At 40.6% G+C, this 27,741-nt stretch overlaps 2 protein-coding genes across 3 annotated transcripts in view; both read left to right on the forward strand.

The window, feature by feature from the left end:
* LOC110540418 (zinc finger protein 431-like) overlaps positions 1–27,741 on the forward strand; it is a 74,257-nt gene that overhangs the window by 32,284 nt on the left and 14,232 nt on the right. Inside the window, exon 2 of the transcript XR_009586399.1 lies at positions 21,879–26,618. The gene's annotated coding sequence lies outside the window, so the exon portion shown is untranslated. The remainder of the gene's footprint in view (positions 1–21,878; positions 26,619–27,741) is intronic.
* LOC110540417 (zinc finger protein 431-like) lies at positions 5,325–19,681 on the forward strand. Of its 2 annotated transcripts, none has more exons than XM_060368134.1 (4): positions 5,325–5,834; positions 11,917–12,053; positions 13,116–13,176; positions 14,874–19,681. In XM_060368134.1, the coding sequence occupies exons 2-4, from the start codon at positions 12,020–12,022 to the stop codon at positions 16,495–16,497; spliced, it is 1,719 nt and encodes a 572-aa protein (XP_060224117.1). In that variant the 5' UTR covers positions 5,325–5,834; positions 11,917–12,019; the 3' UTR covers positions 16,498–19,681. The 2 variants fall into 2 exon arrangements, with proteins under 2 accessions (XP_060224117.1, XP_021482872.2); XM_021627197.2 differs by having other exon boundaries at positions 11,927–12,053.

Consider the following 27,741-nt stretch of genomic DNA (forward strand, 5'->3'; position numbering starts at 1 on the left):
TATTTTTTACTTTCAGTTTCTTCTTAGGAGTAAATACTTGTTCATAACACTTTCTCAGAATCACAAATGCATGCCAGAGAATTGCCTTAGCGGGCAAGACAATTACTGAGTAAAGTTGGTTGCTGCTAAGTCTGATGACCTGAGTTCAGTCTGTGAGAGACCCTTATAACTCCTCCAATTTTTTCTTATATTTACACTTGGGCTGTGGGATATTCACACACACACCAGCACATACATAAATAATGTTTAGGCCCAAATAAGGGCCAATGAGGTCATTTGAACCTAACGACGCCTTGGGTTTTATGTCTAGAACACAGAGGGGAAGTAGGTACTAGACAGCAATAAGCTATCCTGTCACTGCCCCATGTACACCATGGTACAGGTGTGTACACACAAACACATTTCACACAGTTTTTTAAACTTTTATTAATTACACTTTATTCACTTTGTATCCCCCATAAGCCCCTCTCTTCCCCCCTCATTTCACAGATTTTTAAATGGATGAAAGTAACAAATCAGAGAAATAACCTAATTCTTGAGACTATATCAAAAGATTTGCCAGTTTAAATTGTTATTTTAGATTTTCCAGAAGTACAGTACTCTTCATCCAAACAAGGATGGTTTCTTTTAAATTTTATTTTATTTTTCATTCTATGATTGAAAAATAGGTTATTTTGAAAACATCTCAGCTAGGCTGAGAGAGAGAGAGAAACAGGGAAGGCATAGCTCCAGAGAGAAGTTGAGATAAAGCATAACCTACACTGAGGTTATGCTTTATCTTAAAATTGTTGAGAAGGAACAATTTGAATCAAAGATTGTAAGCATGTTCTCACACATGTGTGTCCTGACATTCACTCTAACACTGAAGTTTACTAAGACTGTGGTTTGGTTCCAGAGCCATGAGCATGAGGGGTCACACAACTTAGCAAGAGAAGTCAGAGAAGTGAGCCAGTTGTTACTGGGCCCTGAACTGGTCTGCTTGTCAGTGACTGACCACTAAGACAATCTTTAATCCTGATGCATTTTCCTGAATTTTGAGCCTGGACAAATGAGTCTTGGTCACATCAGAGAATCCCAGGAGAGACAACACAAGTGGACATTGGCTGCAGCCATGGGTGATGGTCCTTAGGAATGTGAATCTCACAATGTGAAGTTGATTCCCAAGAGGCCAGTAGAGTGTATAGTGGACTTTTCATATCTTTGTTGCAAGATGGAGCCTGTCGAGTTATGATTAGGCTGACAGCCTCAGCAAACTCCCTTCCCTCACTGCCTGTGTGATGAAAAAACCAGGACAGGTGCAGTGAACACCAGCTACTCATACCAGGACCTACACACATTAGCCAGTATGTCGTAGGTGATGATTAATATTTACTATTGGTTTATTTTTTATTAAAGCTGTTGTTAATCCCAAACAGCTGTATAACCAAATCACCACACAGTGACTATGATTTATTTAATTAACCTAGAACACAATGCTGGGCAACAGTTACTCCATCCTAAATCTCCAAGCCCTCATAGTTTCCTAACAGTTAGATTACCCACATTATACTTGCTTTTAGTGAAATCTTAGGTCCGGTTCTTTCTCCATGTCATTCCAAGACTTCTCTTCCAGCCTTGCTCTCCCAGCTCTCTCCTGCCCTTCTCTCCTCCTCTCTTCTTCCTCTGCCTCCCACTCCTTCCTGTCCTCTGGCTCCTCCCTTCTCCCTCCTACTCCTTCCTGTCCATTGCTCAACATTGTGGCTGTTTTTTTGTTTGTTTGTTTTTGTTTTTGGCATGTTTACACAAAGTTGAGACAGGTGATGCTTAGAATAAGTATCACAATGCAATGTCCAGATTGAAAACAGAGGTGGGTGAGAGAAATCAGCATTTGAATGAACAAGGGTAAGGTGTATACATTCCAAAAGAACATTATACCAATTCCAGTAATATTTACCTGCTAGACGAGAATACTAAGTCCCAGAGAGGGTTGGTATCTTGCTCTTTTGGACAGAGAATGATTGGTTGGTGCACTGTTTAAATTCCAACCAATTCTTCGACCCTGATGTGATGACCATTGTGGTTACAAACTGGGACCTTCGTAGTCTCAACCGTCAACTTCAGAATTCTCATTGGCCTTCCTTTCTCTCCTGAGTTCTGCAGATCCTAATGGACATGTTCTGTGGTCAGTGCTCATTTTCAACATCTACACATCCTATCTCATCTAGGCTCCTAGAGCCTGTTTGTGTCACAGCGGCTGGGAAGCAGGCCAAAGAAATGCCTGCAGGCAGCCTTCCCTGAAGTGACCCCACTGAGCTCTTTCTCAGGAAGGTCACATAAGGAGAAAATGGACATTGTCCCTGCATCATTGGGTAATGAACAGAATGCAGAATAACCTATTCTTACCTGAAAAAACATGGGTCTTGGGCTGAATGAATCTTTCTGCCAGCTTTATCATTGGTCTAGAATAAGCCTTCACTTTTAGGTACCACCCTGAAACAGGTGCCTTGAAAATTTCAGACTGAATATGTGCACACTCAGCATTAATGATGCTGAGGGAGGAGAGTGCCTTTCATCACAGCTGCTCTGGAAGAATTGCATGTCATTGGCTGAGCTTGAACGGAGCTCAGAGGCTCCACACAGCATCAGGAGGGCATTCTCTGGAGCACTATGAAATGCTTTTTTTTCTACCATCCACCTACAGACACCATCCCAAATTGCCAACAATATTTGGTGACTAGATAGAAGGATCCCTCTTTGAGAGCTACCCAGTGGGTAGATACTGCTGAATCCTTGCCCAACATAGGCACTGCTTGCAATTTGACAGTGCAGAAAGGTCATGTATACCTCTCTGTCCTCATGCATGTCCCAGGAAACCTGCCTGAACAGACAAAGAACATAGTCCTAAGCCCAGTAGGTATAGCCGAGGACAGAAAAGATTCTTCAAGACCCTGTACTTCTGGTTTCAGTGCTTCTCACAAAGCCTCAGAGACACAGACAGTGCTACAGGGAAGGAAAGGAGATTGAACACATGGTTCTGACCACAAAGCCCAGCAACTTACTCACCTAATAAAAGGAACTAGCAATTATTGCTCACTAAGGGACTCAACTCTTCAAAATAAAAATACAAGAATGGTTGCAGAAACAGGATCCAACATTCTGCTGCATTTAAGAAGCATGCCTCAGTAACAAAGATATTCACTACCTCAGCTTTCAAGATGAACATGTGGTTTTTTTTGTTGTTGTTGTTACACTTTGTTTATGTGGTGAATCACACTGATGGATTTTCATATGTTGAACTATCCCTGTATCCCTGGGATGAAGCCTACTTGATCAGTAGATGATGTGTTCTTGAATTGGGTTTGAAGATGTCTTATTGAGTATTTTTGCATCAATGTTCATAAGAGAGATTGTTATGAAATTCTTTCTTTGTTTGGTCTTTGTGTGGTGAGATTATCAGGGTCACTCTGGCTTCATAGGATAAGTTTGGTAGTTTTGCTTCTGTTTCTATTTTTCAGAATAGTTTGAGGAGTATTGGTGTGAGCTCTTTGAAAATCTGGTAGAATTCCACACTAAAACCATCTGGCCCTGCACTTTTTCTTTTCTTTTTCCTTTTTCTTTTTGGTGGGTGGGGTAGGTTCAGAGACTTTTAATCACTGCTCCTATTTTTTTAAAATTCATTTATTTTTTATTAATGACAGTTTATTCATTTTATATCCCAGCTGGCTGTAGCCGCCTTGCTCATCCCCTCCCAATCTCACATTCCCCTCTCATTTACTCCCACCCCCCTCTCCACTCCAATGATAGGGGAGGTCCTTCCCCTTCTATCTGACCCTAGCCTATTAGATATTATCAGGCCTACGCTGACTTCCTTTGTGGCCTGATAATGCTGCTCCCCTCCAGGGGGAGTTGAGGGAACTTTTCTTAATTATAGCTTTTGAAGTGGAACAAAAAAAAAAAAAAAAAAAAAAAAAAAAAAACAAACAAACAAAAAAAAACAAACTTCTTTACTCTGGATCTTTTTTTCCCCCTTTTTTAAAATTTATTTTTTTTTTTTTTGAGTATTACAATTTATTCCCTTTGTATCCCAGTTGTAACCCCCTCCTACTCCACTCCCAATCCCACAATCCCTCCCTCCTCTCCTCTCATATCCCTCCTCCTGCTCTCCTTATATCTGACCCTAGCTTATCAGATCTCTTCAGGACTGGCTGCATTGTCTTCCTCTGTGGCCTGGTACATCTGCACTCCCTAATCTGGATCTTTTAAGGTTTTAAGAACTACCTTTAGTCTAGGCCATAGCTTCTGGTGGCAGCCTACATATATAAAGGAAAACAAAGAAGTCAGCTCGTTTTCTTTGTCTGCTTGCCCTACCTCTTTCTAGCAAGTTCATTTTTCTTTTCCTTTTCTTTCATTTTTTATTTTTTTTTTCGTCTGGCATTAGAGCCTACTTCATCAGAATTCTGGTAATTACCGAGGACCATCTGAGACATTCAGCTTCACGGACTGAGCCTCTACTGGATTCTTCTACTGTACATTGATAGACAGCCCTTGTTGAGCCTCTACTGGATTCTTCTACTGTGCATTGATAGACAGCCCTTGTTTGACTAGTTTGATCACAGCCTGTGAGATACTCTATGAAGCCCACATTCTAGACACATGGATTCATTCTATCCCTTCTGCTCATCTGCAGTCCTTGACTAATGCAGCTGTTTGTTTCCTTTTCCCTTTCCCCTAAGGAAGATGGGCTGGCTAACACCGGAGCTCCACAGGGCCTGTTATCTGTTTCCTGCTTTTCTCCGGAGACGTCTCCTATCTACTAGGTGAAAAGTAGCTGCAGTTTACGTGAAGCCACAAAACAAATTCTTGTTTCCCAAATTCACTCTTTAATTGTTAATATTCTGGGCATGCTTGTACTTTGTGGGGCAGATTGATAACTCCACTGCAAGTTGAAAAGTGGGCTATGCAAATTATCCACCTTGATGCCAGGAGGAAGAAGTTTTTCCTGGGTGCTATGGGGGAAGCTTAGCCAAGCTCCAAACTAGAGACAAGGTGAACAAGAAAGAGAAGGAGCAGGAGTTTCTGCTGCGGGATCCTCCCCCGGGCTTGGCGAGGGTGTAGGTGGAGAAAGCGAGGAGACTGGAGGACTCGAATGAGTGCTCCTGAAATGCAAATCTCTGTGTTTCGGGGGAAAATGTCTGGCCACCAACTGAGAGCCTGGGCCGGGAACTACAGCACAACGTTCCTACTTGTCATTCAAAACTCACTGGCCAATCAGGACCTCCAGGCAGACCTGCCAGTCAGACGAGGAGGAGGGTCCTTTCCGGTGCCCTTCTTCAGGCTCTCCTCTGTAGCCGAACAGGTTCGGCAGGTTCCTGAGTGCTGCTGCTGGGTGCTGCGGTGGGATCAGGCAAACTTCACGCCCGGGTTAGCTCAGGGCTGGAAAAGGGGCTCAGCAGGCGGCTGAGCAGCGGGAGCTGCAGTGCTGGGTGCTTCCCGGGTTGGGCGGGAAGACAGGCGGGTGGGCTACTGTAGGACGAGGCACAAGTGCTACTGAAAGGCAAATCTCTGCAGATCTGGAAAAACTCTGGCCCTGGACTGGAACTTAGGGCCAGGAAACACTATGCTGTGTCCCTCCAGTACACTCCAGCCCTCAGGGAGGTGCTCATGTCACTCAAAACTCACTGGCCAATCACGGCCTTTAGTCTGACCTGCAAATGAAAACAGGAGGGTTTTCCGAATGGCCAGCTGCAGCTTCTGCTCTGCAGCTGAGCAGGCTTGAATCTATCCCTGTGATGTACTTTGAGTGCTGCTGCTGGGTGCTTTGAGTGGACTCAGACAAGCTCCGAAGTCGGGATATGGTGAGCTCAGGGTCACTGCCCACAGCGGGGAAGAGCGGGCGGCTGCACAGCGGGAGCTAGGGAAGATTTCCTCCCTTCTCCCTCCCTCCCTCCTTCCCTCCCTTGCTCCCTTTCTCTCTCTCTTTCTCCTGGCCTTTCTTTCTTACTTTCTTCCTGCCTTCCTTTTTCTTCCTTTCTTCTCTTCTTTTTTCCTTCCTTTCCTTCCTTCTTTCTTCCTTCTTTCCTTTCTCTCTCTCTCTCTCTTTCTTTCTTTCCTACCTTCTTTCCTTCTTTACTTTCTTTCTTTACTTCCTTCCTTCTTTTCGTTTTTTCCTTTCTTTTTTCTTTCTTTTCCATTCACCTCCACTTACCGAAAATTCTCTAGCGCACGGGGCCTCTCAGTTTGGAAAAGACTTTAGCTGCAGAGTCAGAAATGGAAAAGTTTAGCTGTCACTTTGAGTTATTTTTGTTGGAGTCATGAAATCTGTGTTTATTTAATTTCTAAATGCAGTCAAAGGTAACATTGTTTAAGTTCACATTTTTCAGGGTGGAGTTTCCTTATGCAATTTGATGAAAATTTGAATATATATTTAGGCTTATGGCTTTGGCTTTTTCTGTCCATCCCCTCATTCTTTCACAAATATTGAACACATTCTTGAATGTTGTAAATTTGTGATAAAGACAGAAGTTACACTGTGCCAATGTGTACTCTTTCTTCATACACCTATTGAGAATTTTGAGTTTTCTCACGTGGCATATCGCTTTGGAATCGCCTTTGTTGTTATAAATTGTTAGGAATTTTCTTTTGATTATAATGAATTTATGCTGCAAATTGAACAAAGCCATCATCATTTTTTGGTTTTTGTTTTTGGAAAATCATCTTTTTAAAATTAATTTATTGTTTTTGTTTTTATTTAGTATTTTATTTCTTTTTTTAATATTAATTACAGTTTATGCACTTTGTATCCCTGTTGTAGCCTGCTCCCTCATTCCCTCCCAATCCCAACTCCCCTCATCTCTCTTGCTCCTGTAGCCTATCAGTTCTCATCAGGAATGGCTGCATTGTCTTCCTCTGTGGCCTGGTAAGGCTGTAACCCCCTCAGGGGGAGGTGATCAAAGAGCCTGCCCCTGAGTTCATGTCAGAGAACTTACTAGGGAACCCACTGGGAGACTGGGTTGCCATGGGCTACGTCCAAGCTGAGGTTCTAGGTTAGATCAGTGAATGGTCCTTGGTTGGAGTATTAGTCTCAGAAAAGACCCCTGTGCCCAGATATTTTGGATCTGTTGCTATCCTTATGGAGCTCCTGTTCTCTCCAGGTCTTACGGTCTCTCCTTCTTTCTTAAGATTCCCTGTACTCTGCCCAAAGTTTGGTTGTGAGCCTCAGTATTTCCTTTGATACCCTGCTGGGTAGAGTCTTTCAGAGGCCCTCTGTAGTAGGCTTCTGTCCTGTTTCCTGTTTTCACCCTCTTCTGATGTCCTTCCTGTTTGCTGTTCTGAGTGAGGATTGATCATCTTACCCAGAGTCCTATTTCTTGCTTAGTTTCTTTAGGTGTACAGATTTTAGTATGTTTATCCTATATTATATGTCTAAGATCCAGTTATAAATATGTACCATGTGTATCTTTCTGTTTCTGGGATACCTCACTCAGGGTGATCTTTGCTAGATCCCACGATTTCCCTCCAAAGTTCATGATTTTCTTGTTTTTAATTGCTGAGTAGTATTCTATTGTGTAAATATACCACAATGTATCCATTCCTGAGTTGAAAGACATTTTTTTTCAGGTTCAGGCTATTATGAATGAAGCTGCTTTGAACATGCTTGAGCAAATGTCCTTGTTGTATACTTGAGCATATTTTGGATATGTGCCTAGGAGAGATATAGCTGGATCTTGAAGCACTCCTTCTAATTGTCTGAGAATGTGCCAGATTGATTTCCAAAGTAGTTGCACAAGTTTACATTTCCACCAGCAAGGAGGGTTCTTTTTTTACATCCTCTCCAGCATGTGTTGTCACTTGAGTTGTTGATCTTAGCCATTCTGATGGGTGTAAGGTGAAATCTCAGGGTCGTTTTGATTTGCATTTCCCTGGTGACTAAGGATGTTGAGCATTTCTTTATTTGTTTCTCTGCCAATCAAAATTCCTCTATTGAGAATTCTCTATTTAGCTCTGCACCCCATTTTTTAATTGGATTACTTAATTTGTTGCTTTTTAACTTCTTGAGTTCCTTATATATTCTGGATATTAGCCCTCTGTCAGATATAGGGTTGGTGAAGGTCCTTTCCGAATCTGTAGGCAGTAGTTTTGTTCTGATGACAATATCCTTTGCTTTACAGAAGCTTTTCAGTTTCATGAAGTGCCATTTATTGATTGTTGCTCTTAGAGCCTGTGCTGTTAATGTTCTGTTCAGGAAGTTGTCTCCTGTGCCAATGAGTTTAAGGCTCTTCCCACCTTTTCTCCTGAGAGGATCAGTATGTCTGGTTTTATGTTGAGGTCTTTGATCCACTTGGACTTTAGTTTAGTGTGGGGTGATAAAGATGGATCTATTTGCATTTTTCTACATGTTGAGATCCAGTTAGAACAGCACCATTTGCTGAAGATGCTGTCTTTTTTCCATTGTATACTTTTGAATTCTTTTTAAAAAATCAAGTAGCCGTAGGTATATGGGTTTATTTTTGGGTCTTCTGTCTGATTCCATTGATCCACCATTTTATTTCTATGCCAATACCATGAAGTTTTTATTATATTGCTCTGTAGTACAGCTTGAGATCAGGGATGGAGATGCCTCCAGATTATCCATTTAATATGTTTACCTGATCTTGATTTAATTTTGGTAAATGAAATCTACCAAGAAAATTGTCCATTTCCTTTAGATTTTCAAAGTTTGTGGCAAAAAGGCTCTTGTAGTGTAACCAAACAATTATTTGGATTTCTTCAGTGTCTGTCATTATGTCCCCCTTTTCATTTCTGATTTTGTTGATTTGGATAGTTTCTCTCTGCCTTTTAGTTAATTTGGCTAAGGGTTTGTCTATCTTGTTGATTTTCTCTTAGTCTCTATTCTTTAAATTGTTTTCTTTGTTTGTAATTCATTGATTTCAACTTGAGTTTGATTATTTCCAATCATTCAGTACTCTTGGTGTGTCTGCTTCTTAGTTTTCTAGGGCTTTTTGGTGTGCCATTAAGTTGCTTGTATGAGATGCCTCAAACTTCTTTCAGGAGGCATTGAGTGCTATGAACTTTCTTTTTAGCATTACTTTCATTGTGTCCCATAAGTTTGGGTAGATTGTGCCTTCATTTTCATTGAATTTTAGGATTTGTAATTTCTTTTTTTTTATTTCTTCCCTGACCAAGCTGTTGTTGAGTAGAGAGTTGTTTTGTTTCCAAGTGTAGGTAGGCTTTTTGTTATTTTTGTTGTTGTTGAGGTCTAGTTTTAGGCCATGGTGGTCTGATAGGAAACAAGGGATTATTTTTATCTTCTTGTATCTGTTGAGGCTTCCTTTGTGGTAAATTTTTGAGACGGTTCCATGATGTGCTGAAAAGAAGGTATACTCTTTTGAGTTTGGGTGAAAAGTTCTATAGACATATAGTAGGTGTATTTGTTTTAGGACCAGTTGTGGGTTATTAGTATTTATTGATTTATCACTTAGTTAAGCAGTGGTTAATTCTAATCTAGCTGTATACCCAAATCATAGAGAGACTAGGATTTATTTAATTAACCTAGTGCACAATGCTGGACAATAGTTATTTCATCCTAAACCTACAAGCCCACATAGTTTCCTACCATTCATATTTAGCTCATTGGTCAGTCCATCTCTCCATTTGGTTGTAAGATCTCTCTTGCTGACCTTGCTCCTCTCCTACTTGCCTCCTTCCGGATCAGGATGTATCACACTATCTTCTTAATGGCACAGCATTGGGACTGGTTGTTTAATTGACAATATAGAGAACAAATGATGGCATGTTTACATACACTTGAGACAGGTGATGCTTAGAATAAGCATCACAATGCAGTGTCCAGAATGAAACCAGATAGTGGGGTAGAGAAATCAGCATTTGAATGAATAAGAATAAATTGTACACATTCCAAAAGAACATTATATCAACAAGAACCTCTGGAAGTGTCATGTTCTGGTTGCAAATCCCTCTTATTCTGACTGTGCTCTAAAAATTGAGTCAGGAAAAATTAAAAAATAATGGGCTGAATTCATACATAGAATATTGTATGGTTAGGATGGTTATTTCTAGTGAGTCATTCAGAAATGAATGAAGTGTCTCTGGTTTGTGGGGATTGACAGCACTAGGTAGTTTCATATGGCAGTCAAAAGTTGAAACAGGTAGGGATTTTCAGGATTATCACTATTAAGGAGAAGAATTTTACTCTGGATTGTAAGCCTAAAATGGTGTCTTAAGAGTAACACCCCTTCCTGCTAAACCTTTTTTCAAGGGAAGGAGTTGGCAAAGTGATTCCTAGTTCCAGGAAGAAACTCATATAAAAGCTGCTGCAGCTGTTGTCCAAGTGTGGCAGGGTCCAACCCAAGTTAGAAGCCATATGACAGTATCATCCATATTGTGCTGGTTCTGTTAACAAGGAAGATACCAAACTTTAGGTCATGGATTCTTCCTCTGTGGTTTCAGTTCAGCACTGTTCCAGCCATCTGTGTTTGGTGGAGTCAAAGCCCCAGTGAGTAAACTGTGACAGTTCATTCCAAGAAGCTATGAGGATGGAGCCTGAGTTGCCTTTTGAGACCACAAGATATTGAGATACTTAAGCTGCCATAGAGACATGCATATAGAGTAGAAGTAATGAACCTGAGAGATGTATGATAGTTGCAGGGATAGGGCCCTCATAACCCTTTGAAACTAAAGTACCATGTGTCTGAGACAGAGCTACAGGATTTGGTGTTTGCCCTTTGGGTTTCTTGCCTTGGTCCAATCTTCCCTCATTATGTACACATTCCTCTGTATTGGAATGGGAAGGGGTATTCTGTGCCATTCTATGTTGGAGAGGCATCACTTGTTTTCTATTTTGCAAGACATGGCAGTCAAGAGAGCCTCTTAAGTGTTAGAAGAGACTTTGGACATTTTCAGAGTGTACAGGCTATTATAAACTATTAGGATCATTGAAGTTGGACTAAATGCATGTTCCACATGGGATGACCATGAGCCTGTAATGACCAATTTCAGAATATATTTGATTGAATAAAAAAGCTCCCAGATAGGATGTTGTCTTTGAACACTTGTCTCTACTTTGTGGCTTTCTTTGGGGGAGGTTTTGGAAGGTTTTGTAGTAGGATTCTTTCTAGATTTCTGAACCTGGTATAATGGAAAGTTGTGTGGCTCCACATACTCACAATTTGCTGAAAATTTGCCCCATTATTTGCAAAACTAGCAAGAGCTCTTATTGGGTGAAACCTCTCTCCTGTTCTAGGTTACTTATGATAAACATTTGCTTTGCTAATATTTCATCTGTCCATTTCTAACTGTTTAAATATGCATTCCCTTTTTGGAGGATCATGTTAATGTTACAGTTTAAACTGGGGTACTTCAGGTTTCTGGAAGATAAATACAGAACTTCAGTGAATGTATAATTCTTTGTAGAAACTTCAGTAAAGATCTCTGAGTTCTATCTTTTTTGTTTGATTGATTTTGCCAGCAATCAGGCACTTAATATGAACCTCTTATTGTTTGGCTTCTTTTTCATAGACCAGGCTGACATCTAGCTCAATGAGATATACCAGCCTATGCTTCCTGTGTTCTGGGCTTAAAGGCATGAGCAAATATACCCATCTTTCTCATCATTTTTATAGTTAGGAATTTTTCTGATGTGTGCTCAGTACTGTTGATCTACTTCCTTATCTGTGTTTCTCTCTCTCTTTATAAAAAGCACATATACTATATGTGTTAATTGGCATTTTTCTTGGAAAGCTATATCCAATTCAAAGAGTGCAGAAATGACAGAGGAGAACCTTATTCGGTTTCTTTCTAAAACGGTGTGGTGATACATTAGAACTTCTTTGTGAGGAGATACATAGAGGAAGCAGCAGAATTATATATCAATGAAGTATGCATTTACAGTGTTGTCATATTGAGCTTTTACATATATAGGATATTTTAGGATTCAGTGACCTATGATGATGTGAATGTCATCTTCACTCGGGAAGAGTGGGCTTTGCTGCATCCTTCCCAGAAGAGTCTCTATGAAGATGTGATGCTAGAGACCTATAAGAACCTCATTGCTATTGGTAAGACAATGAATTATCTTTCAGTCTTTAAAATAAGGGAACAACTGGTTCTTTGTTATTGATACTTTTCTGTAATTTTTGTTAAGAATGTGGAAGAATCATGTGCATAAATCAAGCATGATTGTAAGGTTCCTTGAAGATAGCAACTTAAAATTTGCCTAATTTCTAAGGATTTATAATATATTTTCTGTATTATGTTTTTATGTAAATTTTTAAAGTTTATTTTTTATTTATTAAAATTTTTTTACTTTGTGTCCTTGCTGTAGTCCCCTACCATGTCCTCTCCCAATCCCACCCTCCTTCCCTCTTCTCCTCCCATGGCCTTCCCCCAGTTCACTGATAGGGGAGGACCTCCTCCCCTTCCATTTGACCGTAGCCTATCAGGTCTCATCAGGACTGGGTGATGTTCAGAGGTCCAGCCACTGAGTTCATGTCAGAGACAGACTCTGTTTCCCTTCTAGGGAACTCACTTGGAGACTGAGCTGTCATGGGCTACTTCTGTGCAGGGGTTCCAGGTTTTCTTAATGAGTGATCACTGGTTGGAGTATCAGTCTTAGAAAGACCCCTATGCCCAGATTTTTTGGTTTTGTTGCTCTTCTTGTGGAGCTCTTGTCCCCTTAAGGTCTTTCTATCTCCCCCTTCTTTCTGAGATTCTCTGTACTCTGCTCAAACATTGGCTATAAGTCTCAGCATCTACTTCACTACTGTGATGGGTTGAGTCTTCCAGAGGCCCTATATGGTTGGCTCCTGGCCTCTTTCCTGTTTTTTTCCTCTTCTTATGTCTATCCCACTTGCCTTTCTAAATGAGAACTGAGAGTTTGACCCAGGGTCCTCCTTCTTGCTTAGCTTTTAGCTTTTACAGATTTTAGTATGTTTATCTTATATTATATGTCTAATATCCAATTATAAGTGAGTATATACCATGTGTGTCTTTCTGCTTCTGGCATACCTCACACACAATGATCTTTTCTAGTTCCTACCTTTTTCCTGCAAATTTCATGATTTCCTTGTTCTTAATTCCTGCATAGTTTTCCAATGTGTAAATGTGCTACTATGTTTTAGGCTACAATTGGGAACACCAAACTACTGAAGGACATTGTCAACATTCTAGAAGACGTGGAAGGTAATTTTCATGTGCAAACTGATATGAATATGCCTCTGAAAAAATTTAGAAATGAACAGTGTAAAACATTGCTCTAAGTGTGTTAGTGTTTACTAAATTCTCACAAAAACATGTCTTTCAATATTAGGTGTCTGAAATATGTTTGCAAGGCATTCCTTTACTAAAGAATACAAGGAAACAATGCCTTAATAGATATCACCATTTGAATCGCAGTTCCATTAGAGGTAGATTGTAGAGTTAGATTGTAGATTGTAGACCTGCCAACCTGTTTATGTTAATACCACTTACATGTTGCAAGAGTGTTGTAGTTGACAATTAATATTTACTATTAATTATCTTCTGGTAAAGCTGCTGTTAGTTCTAAACAGCTGTATAACCAAATCACGAGACAGAGACTGGGTTTATTTAGTTAACCTAGAACACAATGCTGGGCAATAGTTACTCCATCCAAAACCTCCAAGCCCTCATAGTTTCCTAACATTTAGATTTCCCACATTATACTTGCTTTTAGTGATATCTTAGGTCCAGTCCATTTCTCCATGTTGTTCCAAGATCTCTCCTCCAGCTCTGCTCTCCTAGCTCTCCTCCTCCTTTTCTCCTCCCACCTGTTCCTGTCCTCTGACTCCTCCCCTCTTTCCTGTCCTCTGGCTCCTCCCCTCTCCTGCCTACTTCCTTTCCCTGCTCAACATTGTGTCTAGTTGCTTTATTTGGAAGTTTACACCAAGTTGAGAGAGGATGCTTAGAATAAGTATCACAATGCAATGTCCAGATTGAAACCAGAGTAGGGGTGGGGGAGGAGAAATCAGCATTTGAATGAACAAGGGTAAGGCGTATACATTTCAAAAAAAATTATGCCAATACAAGAGGTATAGAATAGATAGTAAGTATAAACCTTCTACTAAGGGAATTGTCCACAGTAAAGGTGGTTTAACTCATATAATTGTATGGATGTTGCTACGTTTGTTGAGAAGGACAGTTTATGAGTGTCAAGAATGTTGTTGTATAGAAGCCTCAATCCCAATACCAAATGTGTCTGAGGTACAAAAATTCAGAATGTGTGAATGCAGTATGGAGCCCCTTCATTTGTTATTCTTCTTTTCATAGGTATAACCTATGTTACAATAGATATTAGCCACATGAGCCCAGTGATATTCAAAGAAGCCATATGCCTCTCTCTCTCCCAGAACAATTATAAAATATGTTGTAGTTCCTACTTTGAGTAGACTTTTTGAATATGATATAAGTTTACAGCTAATCGGTTTCCCAACTTTTTTTGGAACCTTCTTAAAGTTAAACTAGAGAAAATCCTTATGAGTTCTAGGATTATGGAAATTCTTCTGTGTGTCCTGGTTCACTTTGCAAATGAAGTATAACTCATACTATAGGAAAATTTATGAACACAATCAGAGTGGAAAGCTCTGGGTTCTTTGAGTTTTCGTAAAATATGTGAAAACTGTAATGTAGAAAGAAAGGATGGTATAAATATGAGCCATGTAATAAATTCTTTGGTATCTTCAAAGACACAAAACAGCCAATAATGTAGGGGAACACTATGAATGCAAAGAAAGTGATAAAACATTAGGATCTGATTCCTCTCTATCATTAGACCAATTTATAAAATTAATTCATATAAATAAAAGGATTCATCATTGTAATTACTGTGGGAAAGCTCTCACATGTACCAATTATTTCTGCAGGCATGAAAAAAGTCATTGTGGAGAGAAACCATATGAAAGTATTCAATATGGAGAAGCCTTTGCACATCACAGTAGTCTCCAAATACAGACAAGAACATATACTGGAGAGAAATTCTATGAGTATAGCCAATGTGATAAAGACTTGGCATGTCACAGTAGTCTCCAAGTTCAAAAGAGAACATGTACTGGAGAGAAACCCTACAAATGTAATCAAAGTGATAAGTTCTCTTCTCAATACAGTCATCACAGAAAACATAAAAGAAAAAGGGCTGGAGAGAAACTCTATGAATGTAACCAATGCAGTAAAGCCTTTACACGTAATTGTTATCTCCAAATTCATAAAAGAACACATACTGGAGAGAAACCCTATGAATGCAATCAATGTGGTAAAGCTTTTGGATATCCCTACAGTCTCAAAATACATAAAAGAACACATACTGGAGAGAAGCCCCATGAATGTAGTCAATGTGGTAAAGCTTTTGCATGTCACATAAGTCTCCATGTACATAAAAGAAAACATACAGGAGAGAAACCCTATGAATGTAATCAATGTGGTAAAGCCTTTTCTATTCATGGTAATCTCATTAGACATGAAAGAACACATACTGGAGAGAAACCCTATGAATGTAACCAGTGTGGTAAAACCTTTGCCCAGAAATGTCAAGTCCTAAAACATAAATGTACACATACTGGACAGAAATCCTATGATTGTAAACAGTGTGGTAAAGCCTTTTCACGACACTATAGTCTTCAAACACATAAACATACCAGAGAATGTAATCAATGTGGTGAAGCTTTTGCAAGTTACAACAGTCTGCATCGACATAAAAGAAAACATACAGGAGAGAAATCATATGAATGTAATCAATGTGGTAAAGCTTTTGCATCTCATAGTAGTTTTCGATATCATAAAATAATACATAGTGGAGAGAAGCCCTATGAATGTAATCAATGTGGTAAAGCTTTTGCATTTCACAGAAAGCTTTATATACATAAAAGGACACATACTGGAGAGAAACCGTATGAATGTAACCAATGTGGTAAAGCCTTTGCACATAACAGTCTTTTCCTAAGACATAAAAGAACACATACTGGAGAGAAACCATATGAATGTAACCAGTGTGGAAAAGCCTTTGGATGTAACTATCATCTCCTAAGACATAAAAGAACACACGCTGGAGAAAAACCCTATGGTTGTAACCAATGTGGAAAAGCTTTTACATGTCACGTGAGTCTCCAAACACATAAAAGAACACATACTGGAGAGAAGCCCTATGACTGTAATCAATGTAGTAAAGCTTTTGCACGTCACAGCAGTCTCCAAAGACATAAAAGAATACATCCTGGAGAGAAACCCTATGAATGTAACCAATGTGGTAAAGCCTTCTCCTGTCATGGTAATTTCCAAAGACATAAAAGAGTACATACTGGAGAGAAACCCTATGAATGTAACCAATGTGGTAAAGCCTTTTCACAGCCCAGTAGTCTCCAAAAACATAAAAGAACACATACGGGAGAGAAACCCTATGAATGTATCCAGTATGGTAAAGCCTTTGCACAAAAGAGTTCTCTCCATCAACATAAACGAATACATACTAGAGAGAAGCCCTTTGGATGTACCTAATGTGGTAAAGCCTTTGCATGTCACAGTCATCTTTACACTCATGAAAGAGTTCATCCTGAAGAGAAACTGTAGTAATGTTTTTAATATGGTGAATGAAGCCTTTTCTCATCATCATAAAGGAATTCATACTGGAAAGAAACCTTATGAATGTATTTAGGCTAGTAATGCCTTTGCACATTTCTGCAATCTTCATCATCTGAAAGTATTTACAGTGGAGAGAAAATTGATGAATGTAAACCATGTGGTAAAGCCTTTGTGTAATGGCTTTTGCTGAGATCCAACACAACTGAAACACCAGGTCAAAGCAAATGAATAAGAATTCATTGTAATCATGGTGCTACTGATTGTTCAGGGCCACAGAACATACTCATAGACATCTGTGCCAAGTCACAGCTACCAATTAGGATCTAGGGAGAGGGGCTTTCTTTACCTAGTTGATCTATGTCAACTGATACAGAATGTAGGTTTTAGAGCCTAACCACCCATAACCATTTGTTCTTTTGTGGTTAGCAACAGGCATTATGCTTTAGGGAACAAAAGAGGAATAATGGAACCTGATCAATTAGTGGAAAGCCTCCATCACCCCTAAGGCCTAGGAAACTGAACTCAGTTTCTCTCTATGAATTAATGGAGGAAGGAACAAAAAGGTAGTATTTATGGCACATTTCTTTTGCTTTCTCCTAATAGTTGCGTACCACATTTATCTTCAAACATATAAAAAAATATATCCTGTAGAGAAACCCTATGAATAAGCAATGTGGTAAACCTTTTCATGTAGCAGCAGACTTAAAAATCATGAGAAAAACCATCCTACAGAGAAACGCATAAATGTAGCCAGTTTAGAAATGATGCTTAATGGTAGCTTTATAAAAAAGTAAAACCTTTGGTGTGTAATCAATCTGTTAAAGGGTTTGCATATCATAGTAGTCTTTAAGCATTTTAAAGAACTCATACTGAAGGAGACCTTTGTCTATAAATGATTTTCTAAAATCTTTAGCCATACTCAGTTACACAAGATTATTCTGGAGGATAAAGGTGACAAGTGTCAATAATCTATTCAAATAATATGATGTCTGTTTTTACTTTGTTTGCACTTGCAAACTCATTTTGACAAAAGCTTAGAGAATTTAAACTAGGTGACCATTTTAGATTTCAGAATTCTCTTTCATTATATCAAATAACTCATCCAGTTGTAAAACTTTATGGGTGTGTATTAGTGCCTTTGGTGTTGTTGTGATAAAACACAATGTCTAAGGCAAGTCATGAAAGAGTTTAGTTTGGCTTATGGTTCTAGAAGGATGTGGGATCGCCATGAAAGTGGCAAGGCAGCAAGTGTCATGCATGGCAGCTAAAGCCAGGAGCTTAGAGTTCGCATCCTCAACCAGCAGCACTTAGCAGAAAGTGTGAAGTAGAGAGGTGTATGGAAGTAAGCTCTCAAGCCCACACATGTGGCATGTTTCCTCTAGCAGGGCACAATTTCCAAAATCGTCCCAAATGATAACTCCACCTGAGAAGCATTAATTTTTATGACTGCAAGGCTACATGCATGAACCAGTTTCTGTTGCAAGAACCAGTTCTGTTGCATGAACCAAGGCTGTTGCGTATGCATATGCACAGTTCAAAATGAGAAAAATCTCTGTCAGTTACAGGAATAAATGCTTACACAAGAAAAATAGTGAGGAATAAATTTTTGTTTCACAAATTGTTTTAATTTTGATTATGTGCTGTCAGTGTTTCTTTGTTTAATGTGAGCGTGTCAGGCTGGTTCTGAAGAAAACTGGACCCAAGCATATTCTTGTAGCAGGAATTACAGAAAGTTGCCAAACACCTGAGCCCGGTACTAGGCATGAACTTGTCTTAGTTGCACAGCGATCTTTCTACCCTGTAAATAGTTTGAAGCCTGGATGTATCATCTTGATGTCAGGAAGCAGGAAGAACTCAAAGAAGAGAAAAACCCTACTCATGTAAGTGATTTGATAAAGACTGCAGTTATAGTTATCTTCAGTTTCAAGAAAAAAAGTCTTCTTATGTCTGTTTTTCATCACAGCCTTGAAGGAAGTAAATTATTCACCATGTTCACTTGAGTATAATGGAGGAGGTCATCAGTTGTGGTTGTTGATTGTATTTTGAAACATTTGGAGTAGGTATTGAACTTTGCTGTATGTGTGAACAATTTAGTGAAGTTGTTTAGGCTTTTCTTGTATTTCTTCTATGGCTGCTTTTCATAATCTATTGCAATTTTACTTGGTGATAGGTATTTTTCTGCTGCAGTATATAGAGTGCAGTGTATAGAGTGGGATGACTATTACCTAAGTTGTCTATTGTTTATGTAAATGTCAGGCCCTGTGTGATCAGAGTTTACAAGTATGGGTGCCTGGGAATGGGTGGGAGGTGGTTGTTCCTGGTTTTGTTTTTCATATTTTCACAAATACCCTTCAGATTTTGCTGTTCATTGCCCAGCCTGAGTTGAATGTCAGTTATTAGTCAAGGCTACGTTTTAACTCATGATTCTCATGTGTCAGCCTCCTGAGTACAAGCCCAAGGGTAGAAGATTTACCCCCCAGTATCAACACATTTTCAAAATGCAAATGCTGAACTGCTAAATATAAGAGAATATAGGAAATGTTAAATACCTTGTATGTGTATCCAAGGCAGAATTTTCTTTTATCTGGCAAAGATATAACAAAGTAGGATCATCAGCGATCAACTGTATATCTCACAACATAGCTTGATTAATATGTATATGTATATATTATTTGCTGTTCCATGTTTCTTCATGAGTCTGTAAGTTACCATTTGTCACTTCATCTTGAAGTACTAACTTCTAAAGGAATAATTTAGAAATAATAGGCAATATAAAAGCAATGAGATTTATCCAAAATATTTGAGAGAGAGAGAGAATTTAATGTGGTTATATGCTTTTAGGCCATGACACATATGTGAAGACTGGGAGACAACTGTGTGGCATGTACCTTGGCTATCTATATGATTCTGAAGGTCAAGTTACCAAGTTTGCACACCACAGACCTTGCCCACTTAGCCATCTCAGTGAGGATCAAATAAAAATAGTTGAAACATTACACCAGTTCAATATTGTCTTCTTTTCAGGTTGTAAACATACTGTCATCTAAGGATGGAGGATTACAGGATGATTTGTGTAATAAAAGCTATTTGCAAATGAAAAGGATATACTGCTATTTTTTACTGATAGTTTCTTCTTAGGAGTAAATGCTTGTTCATAACACTTTCTCAGAATCACAAATGAATGCTAGAAAATTGTCTAGTGGGTAAGACAAGTACTGAGTAATGTTGGTTGCTGCTAAGACTGATGACCTGAGTTCATCTCTGGGAGACCCATATATCTCCTCCAAATTTTTCTTATTTTTACACTTGGGCTGTGGTATATGAACTCACACACAAGCACATACATACTGTTTAAGCCCAAATAAAGGCCAGTGAGGTTTCTTGAACCAAATGACTCCTTGGGTCTCATGTGTAGAACACACATAGAAGAAGTAGGTACTAGACAGCAATAAGCTATCCTGTCACTCCCCCATGCACACCATGGTACAGGTGTGTACACACAAACACAGGTCAAACAATTTTGAATGGAGGAAAGGAAGAAAGCAGAGAAATGACCTAATTATTGAGAATATATCAAGGGATTTGCCAGTTAAATCATTATCATAGATTCCAGAAGTATTACTCTTCATCCAAACAAGGATGATTTCTTTTTAAATCTTACTTTATTTTTCAGTCTATGATTGAAAAATAGGCCATTTAAGAAAACATCTCAGCTAGGCTTGGAGAGAGAGAGAAACACTGAAACAATTAAGGCATGGCTTCAAAGGGAACTTGGAGAAACTCAGTTTAGGTGATGCTCCATCTTAAAAGCATGAAGAGGAACAGTTTGAATCAAAGATTGCGAGCATCTTCTCAAACATATATGTCCTGACAGTCACCCTAACACTGCAATTACTAAGTCTGTAGTTTTGTTCCAGTGCTATGAGCATGAGGGTTCAGACAACTTAGCAGGTAAAGCCAAGCCAGAGACATAAGACTGTCATTCCTGGAACCACAGCTGGTCTGCTTGTCAGTGACTGACCACTAACACAATCTTCAAACCTGAGGCATTTTCCTGAATTCCAAGCCAGGGCAAGAAAGTCTTGTGAACCATGGCCACATCAGGGAATCCCAGGAGAGACAGTACAAGTGAACTCCATGGTCCAGCCATGGGTGATGGATGTTTTTTAGGAATGTGATTTTCACAATGTGGAGTGGATTCCCAAGAGGCCAGTAGAGTATAAAGTGGACTTTTCATACCTTTTCCACTGGATGGAGCCTGTCATTTTATGATTAGGCTGATAACCTCAGCACACTCCCAGTCCTCACTGCCTGCCTGATGAACATACCAGGACAGGTGCAGTAAACACCAGCTATTCATACTAGGACCTATATACATTACCCAGTAATATTCACCTGGCAGAGGAGAATACTGAGTTCCAGAGAGGTTTGGTAGCTTGCTCTTTTGGACAGAGCATGATCAGTTGGGACACTTTTGAAATTCCAAACCAACTCTTTGACCCCGATGTGATGACCATTGTGGTAACACAGTCAGACCTTTGTAGTCTTAGTAGTTAACTTCAGAACTCTCTGTCCCCTTCCTTTCTCTACTGAGTTCTTCTGGTTCTGATGGACATGTTCTGTCGTCAGTGCTCATTTTCAACATCTATGCATCCTCTCTCATCTAGGCTCCTGGAGGCTGTTATAGCACAGCAGCAGGGAAGCCAGGCCAAAGCAATGCCTGCAGGCAGAATATCCTGAAGGGACTACACTGGGTTCTTTCTCAGGAAGGTTACATAAGGTGAAAATAGACATTGTCCCTGCATCATTAAGCAATGAATTGAAAGCAAAATAAGCTACTCTTACCTGAAAAAACAAGGATCTCTGGCTAGTGAATGCATCTTTCTGCCAGCTTCATCACTAATCCAAAATATGCCTTCACCTTTAGGTACCATCCTGAAACATGTACCTCAAAAATTCCTGACTGAGGATATGCACACTCAGCATTAGTGACACCGAGGGAGGAGAGAGCCTTTCACCACAGCTTCTCTAGAAGGATAGTATGTCACTACCTGAGCTCTAATGGTGCTCAGTCTCCACACAGCATAAGGAGGGCATTCTCTGGAGGACAATGAAATGCTTTTTTTTCTACCATTCAACTACAGACACCACCCCAAACTGCCAACACTATCTGAGGACTACACAGGAGTAGTCCCTCAATGAGAGCTATCCAGATATTGCTGAATTCTTGCCCAACATAGAAACTGCTTGAAATTTGACAGTACAGAAAGGTAACCTCTGCCTCTCTGACTTCACAGATATCCCGGGAACCCTGCCTGAACACTCAAGGAACGTAGTCCTAACCCCAGAAGAAATGGCAGATTTCTCAAGGTCCTGCACTCTGGTTGCAGCACTGCTCACAAAGCCTCAGAGATACAGAATGTGCTACAGGGAAGTAATGGACACTGAATACTGAGTCTAATCACAAAGCCCAGCAAAAGACCCACCTGATAAAAGGAACTAGTAAGCATTGGTCACTAATATCTATCAACATCAATGAACTCAACTTTCCAAGAAAAACACACACTGACAGAATGGTTGTCGAAATATGATCCTGCATTATGGTGCCTTCAAGAAACACCTCAGTAACAAAGATAGAGTAACAAAGATACCTCAGAGTTAAGGGCTGGAAAATTTTTTTCCAAGCAAAAGGACACAAGAAGCAAGCTGGAATAGTCATCCCAATATCTAATAAAACAGATTCTCCACCTAATTGAATCAAAATTGATGGAGAAGGACACTCATTCTCATCAAAGGAAAAATCCAAAAGAGGACATCACAATCCTGAGCATCTAAGCCCCAAATACAAGGGCACCTGCATTCATAAATATATCATTATTAAAGCTTAAATCACACCTTGATCCCCACACATTAATAGTGGGAGACTACAACATCCCACTCTCACCAATGGACAGGTTATATATATATATATATATATATATATATATATATATATATATGTATATGTATGTGTGTGTATATATATAAAACAATATACAGCAATCCTATAGCCAACATGAAACTAAACGAAGAGAAACTTAAATCAATCCCACTGAAATCAGGGAAAAGTCAAAGCTGCCCACTCTCTCCATATCTCTTCAACATAGTACTTGAAGTCCTAGCTAGAGCAATAAGACCACTAAAGGAGATCAAGGGGATACAAACTGGAAAGGGGGAAGTCAAAGTATCACTATTTGCAGATGATATGATAGTATACATGAATGACCCCCAAAATTCAACCAGAGAACTCCTTCAGCTGATAAACACCTTCAGCAAAGTGGCTGGGTACAAAATTAACTAAAAAAAAATCAGTAGCCCTCCTGTGTATGAAAGACAAAAGGGCTGAGAAAGAAATTAGGAAAACTACCCCCTTCACTACAGCCACTACTAATATAAAGTACCATGGTGTGACTCTAACCAAGCAAATGAAAGACCTGTTTGAAAAAAATCCTCAAGTCTCTGAAAAAAGAAATTGAAGAAGATATCAGAAGATGGGAAGATCTCCCATGCTCATGGATCAGTAGGATTAACATAGTGAAAATGGCCATACTGCCAAAAGCAATGTGCAGATTCCATGCAAGTCCCATCAAAACACCAACACAATTCTTTACAGAACTTGAAAGAACAATTTTCATTTTCATAAGGAAAACCAAAACACCCAAAATTGCTAAAACAAACCTGTACAACAAGAGATCATCTGGAGGTATCTCCATCTCTGATCTCAAATTGTACTACAAAGCCATAGTAATAAAAAAAAAAACCTGCATGGTACAGGCATAGAAACAGAATATTGAATCAATGGAATTGAAGACCCAGAAATAAACCCACACACATATGTATACTTGAATTTTGACAAAGAAGCTAAACCCATACAATGGAAAAATACAGCATCTTCAACAAATGGTGCTGGTCTAACTGGATGTCTACATGCAGAAAAATGCAAATAGATCCATATTTATCACTCTGCACAAAACTAAAGTCCAGGGGCTGGAGAGATGGCTCAGATGTTAAGACCACTGGCTATACGTCCAAAGGTCCTGAGTTCAATTCTCACCAACCACATGGTGGCTCACAACCATCTATAAAGAGATTTGATCTGGTGCCCTCTGCTGGTCTGCAAACACACATGCAGGCAGAATACTTTATAAATAAATAATATATTAAAAACCAAAGATTTCAAAACAAAAACAAAAAACCCAAAGTCCAAGAGGATCAAAGACCTCAACATAAAACCAGACACACTAAATCTGTTAGAAGAAAAAGTGGGGAAGAATTTTGAACTCATTGGCACAGGATACAAATTAATGAACAGCACAGCAACAGCTCAGGCTCTAAGATCTACAATTAATGAATGGGACTTCTTGAAACTGAAAAGTTTTTGAAAAGCAAATGACCCTATCAATAGAAAGAAATGGCGGTCTACAGATTGTGAAAAGATCTTCATGTGTATCTGAGGAAGGGCTAATATCCCCAGCTTCTTCCCAACCTCTGGTGCTTTTCCCCACCTCCGATATTTCCTCCTCTTCCTCTTTTGCTTCTTCAAAACCCTCACCCCCCTCCCCAGCAACAAGCTATCCTAGTTGTCCTACTTTGGCACCCACTTTCACCCCACCTATAGTTATTAGCTCCCCTGCTTCCCATTGTTACTCTAGAGCAAAGCCTACTACTTAGCCTAAACCAACCTCAATTCTTCCTTTGTGGGAGGTGGCCGTGTAGATGGCTTGGTTAGAATGCATGTTCCCTTCGCATTAACTGCACTTTCTCAAGTAGAAAAGAGACTAGGATCCTATACCTCTAATCCTTCCACTTTTATTAAAGAATTTCAATACCTCACTCAACCTTATAGTCTCACCTTCCACGGTATATATATGATTCTTACCAATAACCTATTACCTGAGGAGTGCAGGTGAGTTTGGGATCAGGCTAGAACGCATGCAGTTGCGGTTCACCAAACAAATGCAGCACACCTGGTGGCAGCTGAGGTGGTGCCTGACCAGGATCCACAATGGGGTTATAATACTCCGGAAGGCGTTTTAACCAGAGGTCAGTTCACAACTTGCCTCCTGGATGGTCTCTGCAAGGCTGTCCTTAAGCCAGTTAATTATGAAAATCTCCAGGAGGTTGTTCAGGGCTGGAAGGAAAACCCGTCTCAATTCCCAGAGTGCCTTACAAAGGCCTTCTTACAACATACTAATCTAGACACCGAAAGTACAGAGGGTAGGCAACTTCTGATGACCTATTTTTTTCTCCCAGAGTTACCCCAACATCAGGGCTAAGCTTAAATGCTTGGAGAGAGGACCTCTGACTCACAGGCAGAAGTCTTTGTGCTGGCCTTTAAAGTGTATATGGGAGAAATGAAAAAGCCCGCAAGCAAAAATACCAAATGTTGGCCAAGGCCATGCGACAAGCCTTAGCCACCACCCAGAATCTCTTGCATCCTAAGGCATGAGGACCACAGGGTCCTTGTTTTGAATATGGTCAACAAGGTCACTGGGCCTGGTTTTATCCTAACCCCTGCAAGCCACAGGGGCCATGTCCAAAATGCCACCAAGGACAGATTGACTCACCCTGTTTAATTAACTTCCTCTCTACATTCCTCCAACAACGAATGAAAAATTTCTCTACCAAACCATTAATTAGTTTCTCTTACTGGGTTTTCAACCTCTGCCCACAGAACCAAATGATAATGACCTTCCAATTGACCCTGATGGTGGGGATCATCTATACACTGAGAATAACAATGTCCCTACTCAGCAGGAAGTAGCTTGAAGAGCAAAGATCATCTTTATGCCCTCCACACCATCACCCCTTCCTAGCTCCTCACTTTTTAATAAAACAAAATGAGAGGGAGGTTGGAATCCATAAGCAGGCATCTCTACAGCCAGCCCCAAGAGAACTGAAGCGCTGGTTATCAGGCATCTGTGAGGCCACCTATGCACCACCTGGGGACCACCTGAAACCACCTGCACATGCTCTGGGTCGCCTTATAAGAGAACCTGAAACCCCTCTTTTCTCTCTCTCTCTCTCTCACCTGCCCTGCCCGGTGACGGCCTCTGTGACCCCTTCCTCTTCTCTTAATAAACCTCCCATGTGGGGACCAGTCCTTTGGTGTGATCTGTGAACCTGCTGTGTAACCCTGTTGCACAATCCTGGCAGTCTCATATCTACTAGGTGAAAAGTAGCTACAGTTTTCATGAAGCCACAAAACAAATTCTTGTTTCCAAAATTTATTCTTTAACTGTTAATATTCTGGGCATCCTTCTACTTTGTGGGACAGACTGATAACTTCACGGCAAGGTGAGAAATGGACGATGCAAGTTATCCACGTTGATTCCAAGAGGAAGGAGTTTTTCCTGGGTGCTTCCAGGAGGAAGCTTAGGTCGGCTCCAAACTAGGGACAAGGTGAACAGCAAAGAGGAGGAGCAGGAGGTTCTGCTGTGGGAACTGGAGTGGTGGGTCCTCCTCGGGGGTTGCGGCTGAGGGTAGAGGGAGATGGCTAGGAGACTGGAGGACTGCTGCTGGGTGCTGTGGTGGGAGCTCAGGCAAACTTCATGTCGTAGTTACTCGGCCCAGAGCAGGGAGGAGCAGACTGCTGATCAGCAGGAGCTGCAGTGCTGAGTGCTTCCCCGGCTAGGAGGGAAGACAGGCGGGTGGGCTATTGTAGGACAAGGCACAAGTGCTACTGAAAGGCAAATCTCTGCAGATCCAGAAAATCTCTGCAGATCTGGCCCTGGACTGGAACTTAGGGCCAGGAAACACTATGCTGTGTCCCTCCAGTACACTCCAACCCTCAGGGAGGTGCTCATGTCACTCAAAACTCACTGGCCAATCAGGGCCTTTAGTCTGACCTGCTAATGAAAACAGGAGGGTTTTCCGAATGGCCAGCTGCAGCTTCTGCTGTGTAGCTGAGCAGGCTTGAATCTATCCCTGTGATGTACTCTGAGTGCTGCTGCTGGGTGCTTTGAGTGGACTCAGACAAGCTCCGAAGTCGGGACATGGTGAGTGCAGGGTCACTGCCCACAGCGGGGAAGAGCAGGCGGCTGCACAGCAGGGAAGAGCGGGCGGCTGCACAGCGGGAGCTGGTGAGTGGGACCTCTGGGGCTGGAAGGTGAGAGGCGGCCAGAGGCGCCCACGTGTTAGGTCCCTTGTGGTTCTAGTCACTCTCTGGACCCCGCGGTGGCCTCTGAACAACTTCGCTATGGGGGCTGCATCTGGGCAAGGCGTTTGGAGCAAGGCCTGTGTGTAGAAACATCCTAGGCAGGATGCCAAACTCGGGGAACCTTAGTTTCTCTAGTGTCCTTTACAAGTTCGGCCCTTACCATGTAACATTTAGGGGTCAGATCTATTTGGAGTTCATTTTGTGCAGGCTGTGAAAGGCATCTCAAGTGTAGAGTAGGACTCTGAGAGACCAAAAGATTAAAAATCAGTAGCTATTATTAATATTTAAGGCTGAACTAGGTGGGTGGAGAGTTCCAGTAATACCCTGAGGGGAAGAACCTGCTGTACTGCATTCTTTCCCCACTCAGTAGAGATATAGTTGCTAGGAAACTGGCCCATCCCCCTAGGGGGGACACCAGATCAATAATAGTTTGGGGACCTTCCTATAGCCAATCAATTCAAGATGTAGCATTTTGACCAATAGATGTTTGCCAGGCAGGAATCGCCCCTGCCTTGGGCATGCTGGGAGGGACCAGAATATTTAAATCACCCAACTAACCTGAGCACGAGACTGTCAGCAGTGGGGGGTGTGAGCCCATGTTGCAGCTTTTAATGCTTTATAATAAAAAGAGACATGTATTTACAGCGGAGTCTATTTATTTCTTGTCTTTTGGGGTTCGCGAACTGGGCAGAACAACTCCAATGTTAACTGTGATGTAGAAGATTATAAATGATGATGGAAAGGATTTGCCAATGCTTAGAACATAGTAAGAGAAAACAAAGTAGAATTTAGCTGAGGGAGGACGTCTCTGAAATGTCCCCACAGAGAACTCCTATGCTGACCAGGCCTCTTAGGGATTAGGATGCTATGAAACACATGCTTGTTCACCAGAAGTGTCCAGAAATTTGGCTCTAAAATATGACAAAGGAGACACCTCTTATGTACAACCAGCTGCTAGGTCC

Source organism: Meriones unguiculatus, chromosome 15 (genome assembly GCF_030254825.1).
Source record: "Meriones unguiculatus strain TT.TT164.6M chromosome 15, Bangor_MerUng_6.1, whole genome shotgun sequence".
Lineage (NCBI taxonomy): Eukaryota > Metazoa > Chordata > Mammalia > Rodentia > Muridae > Meriones > Meriones unguiculatus.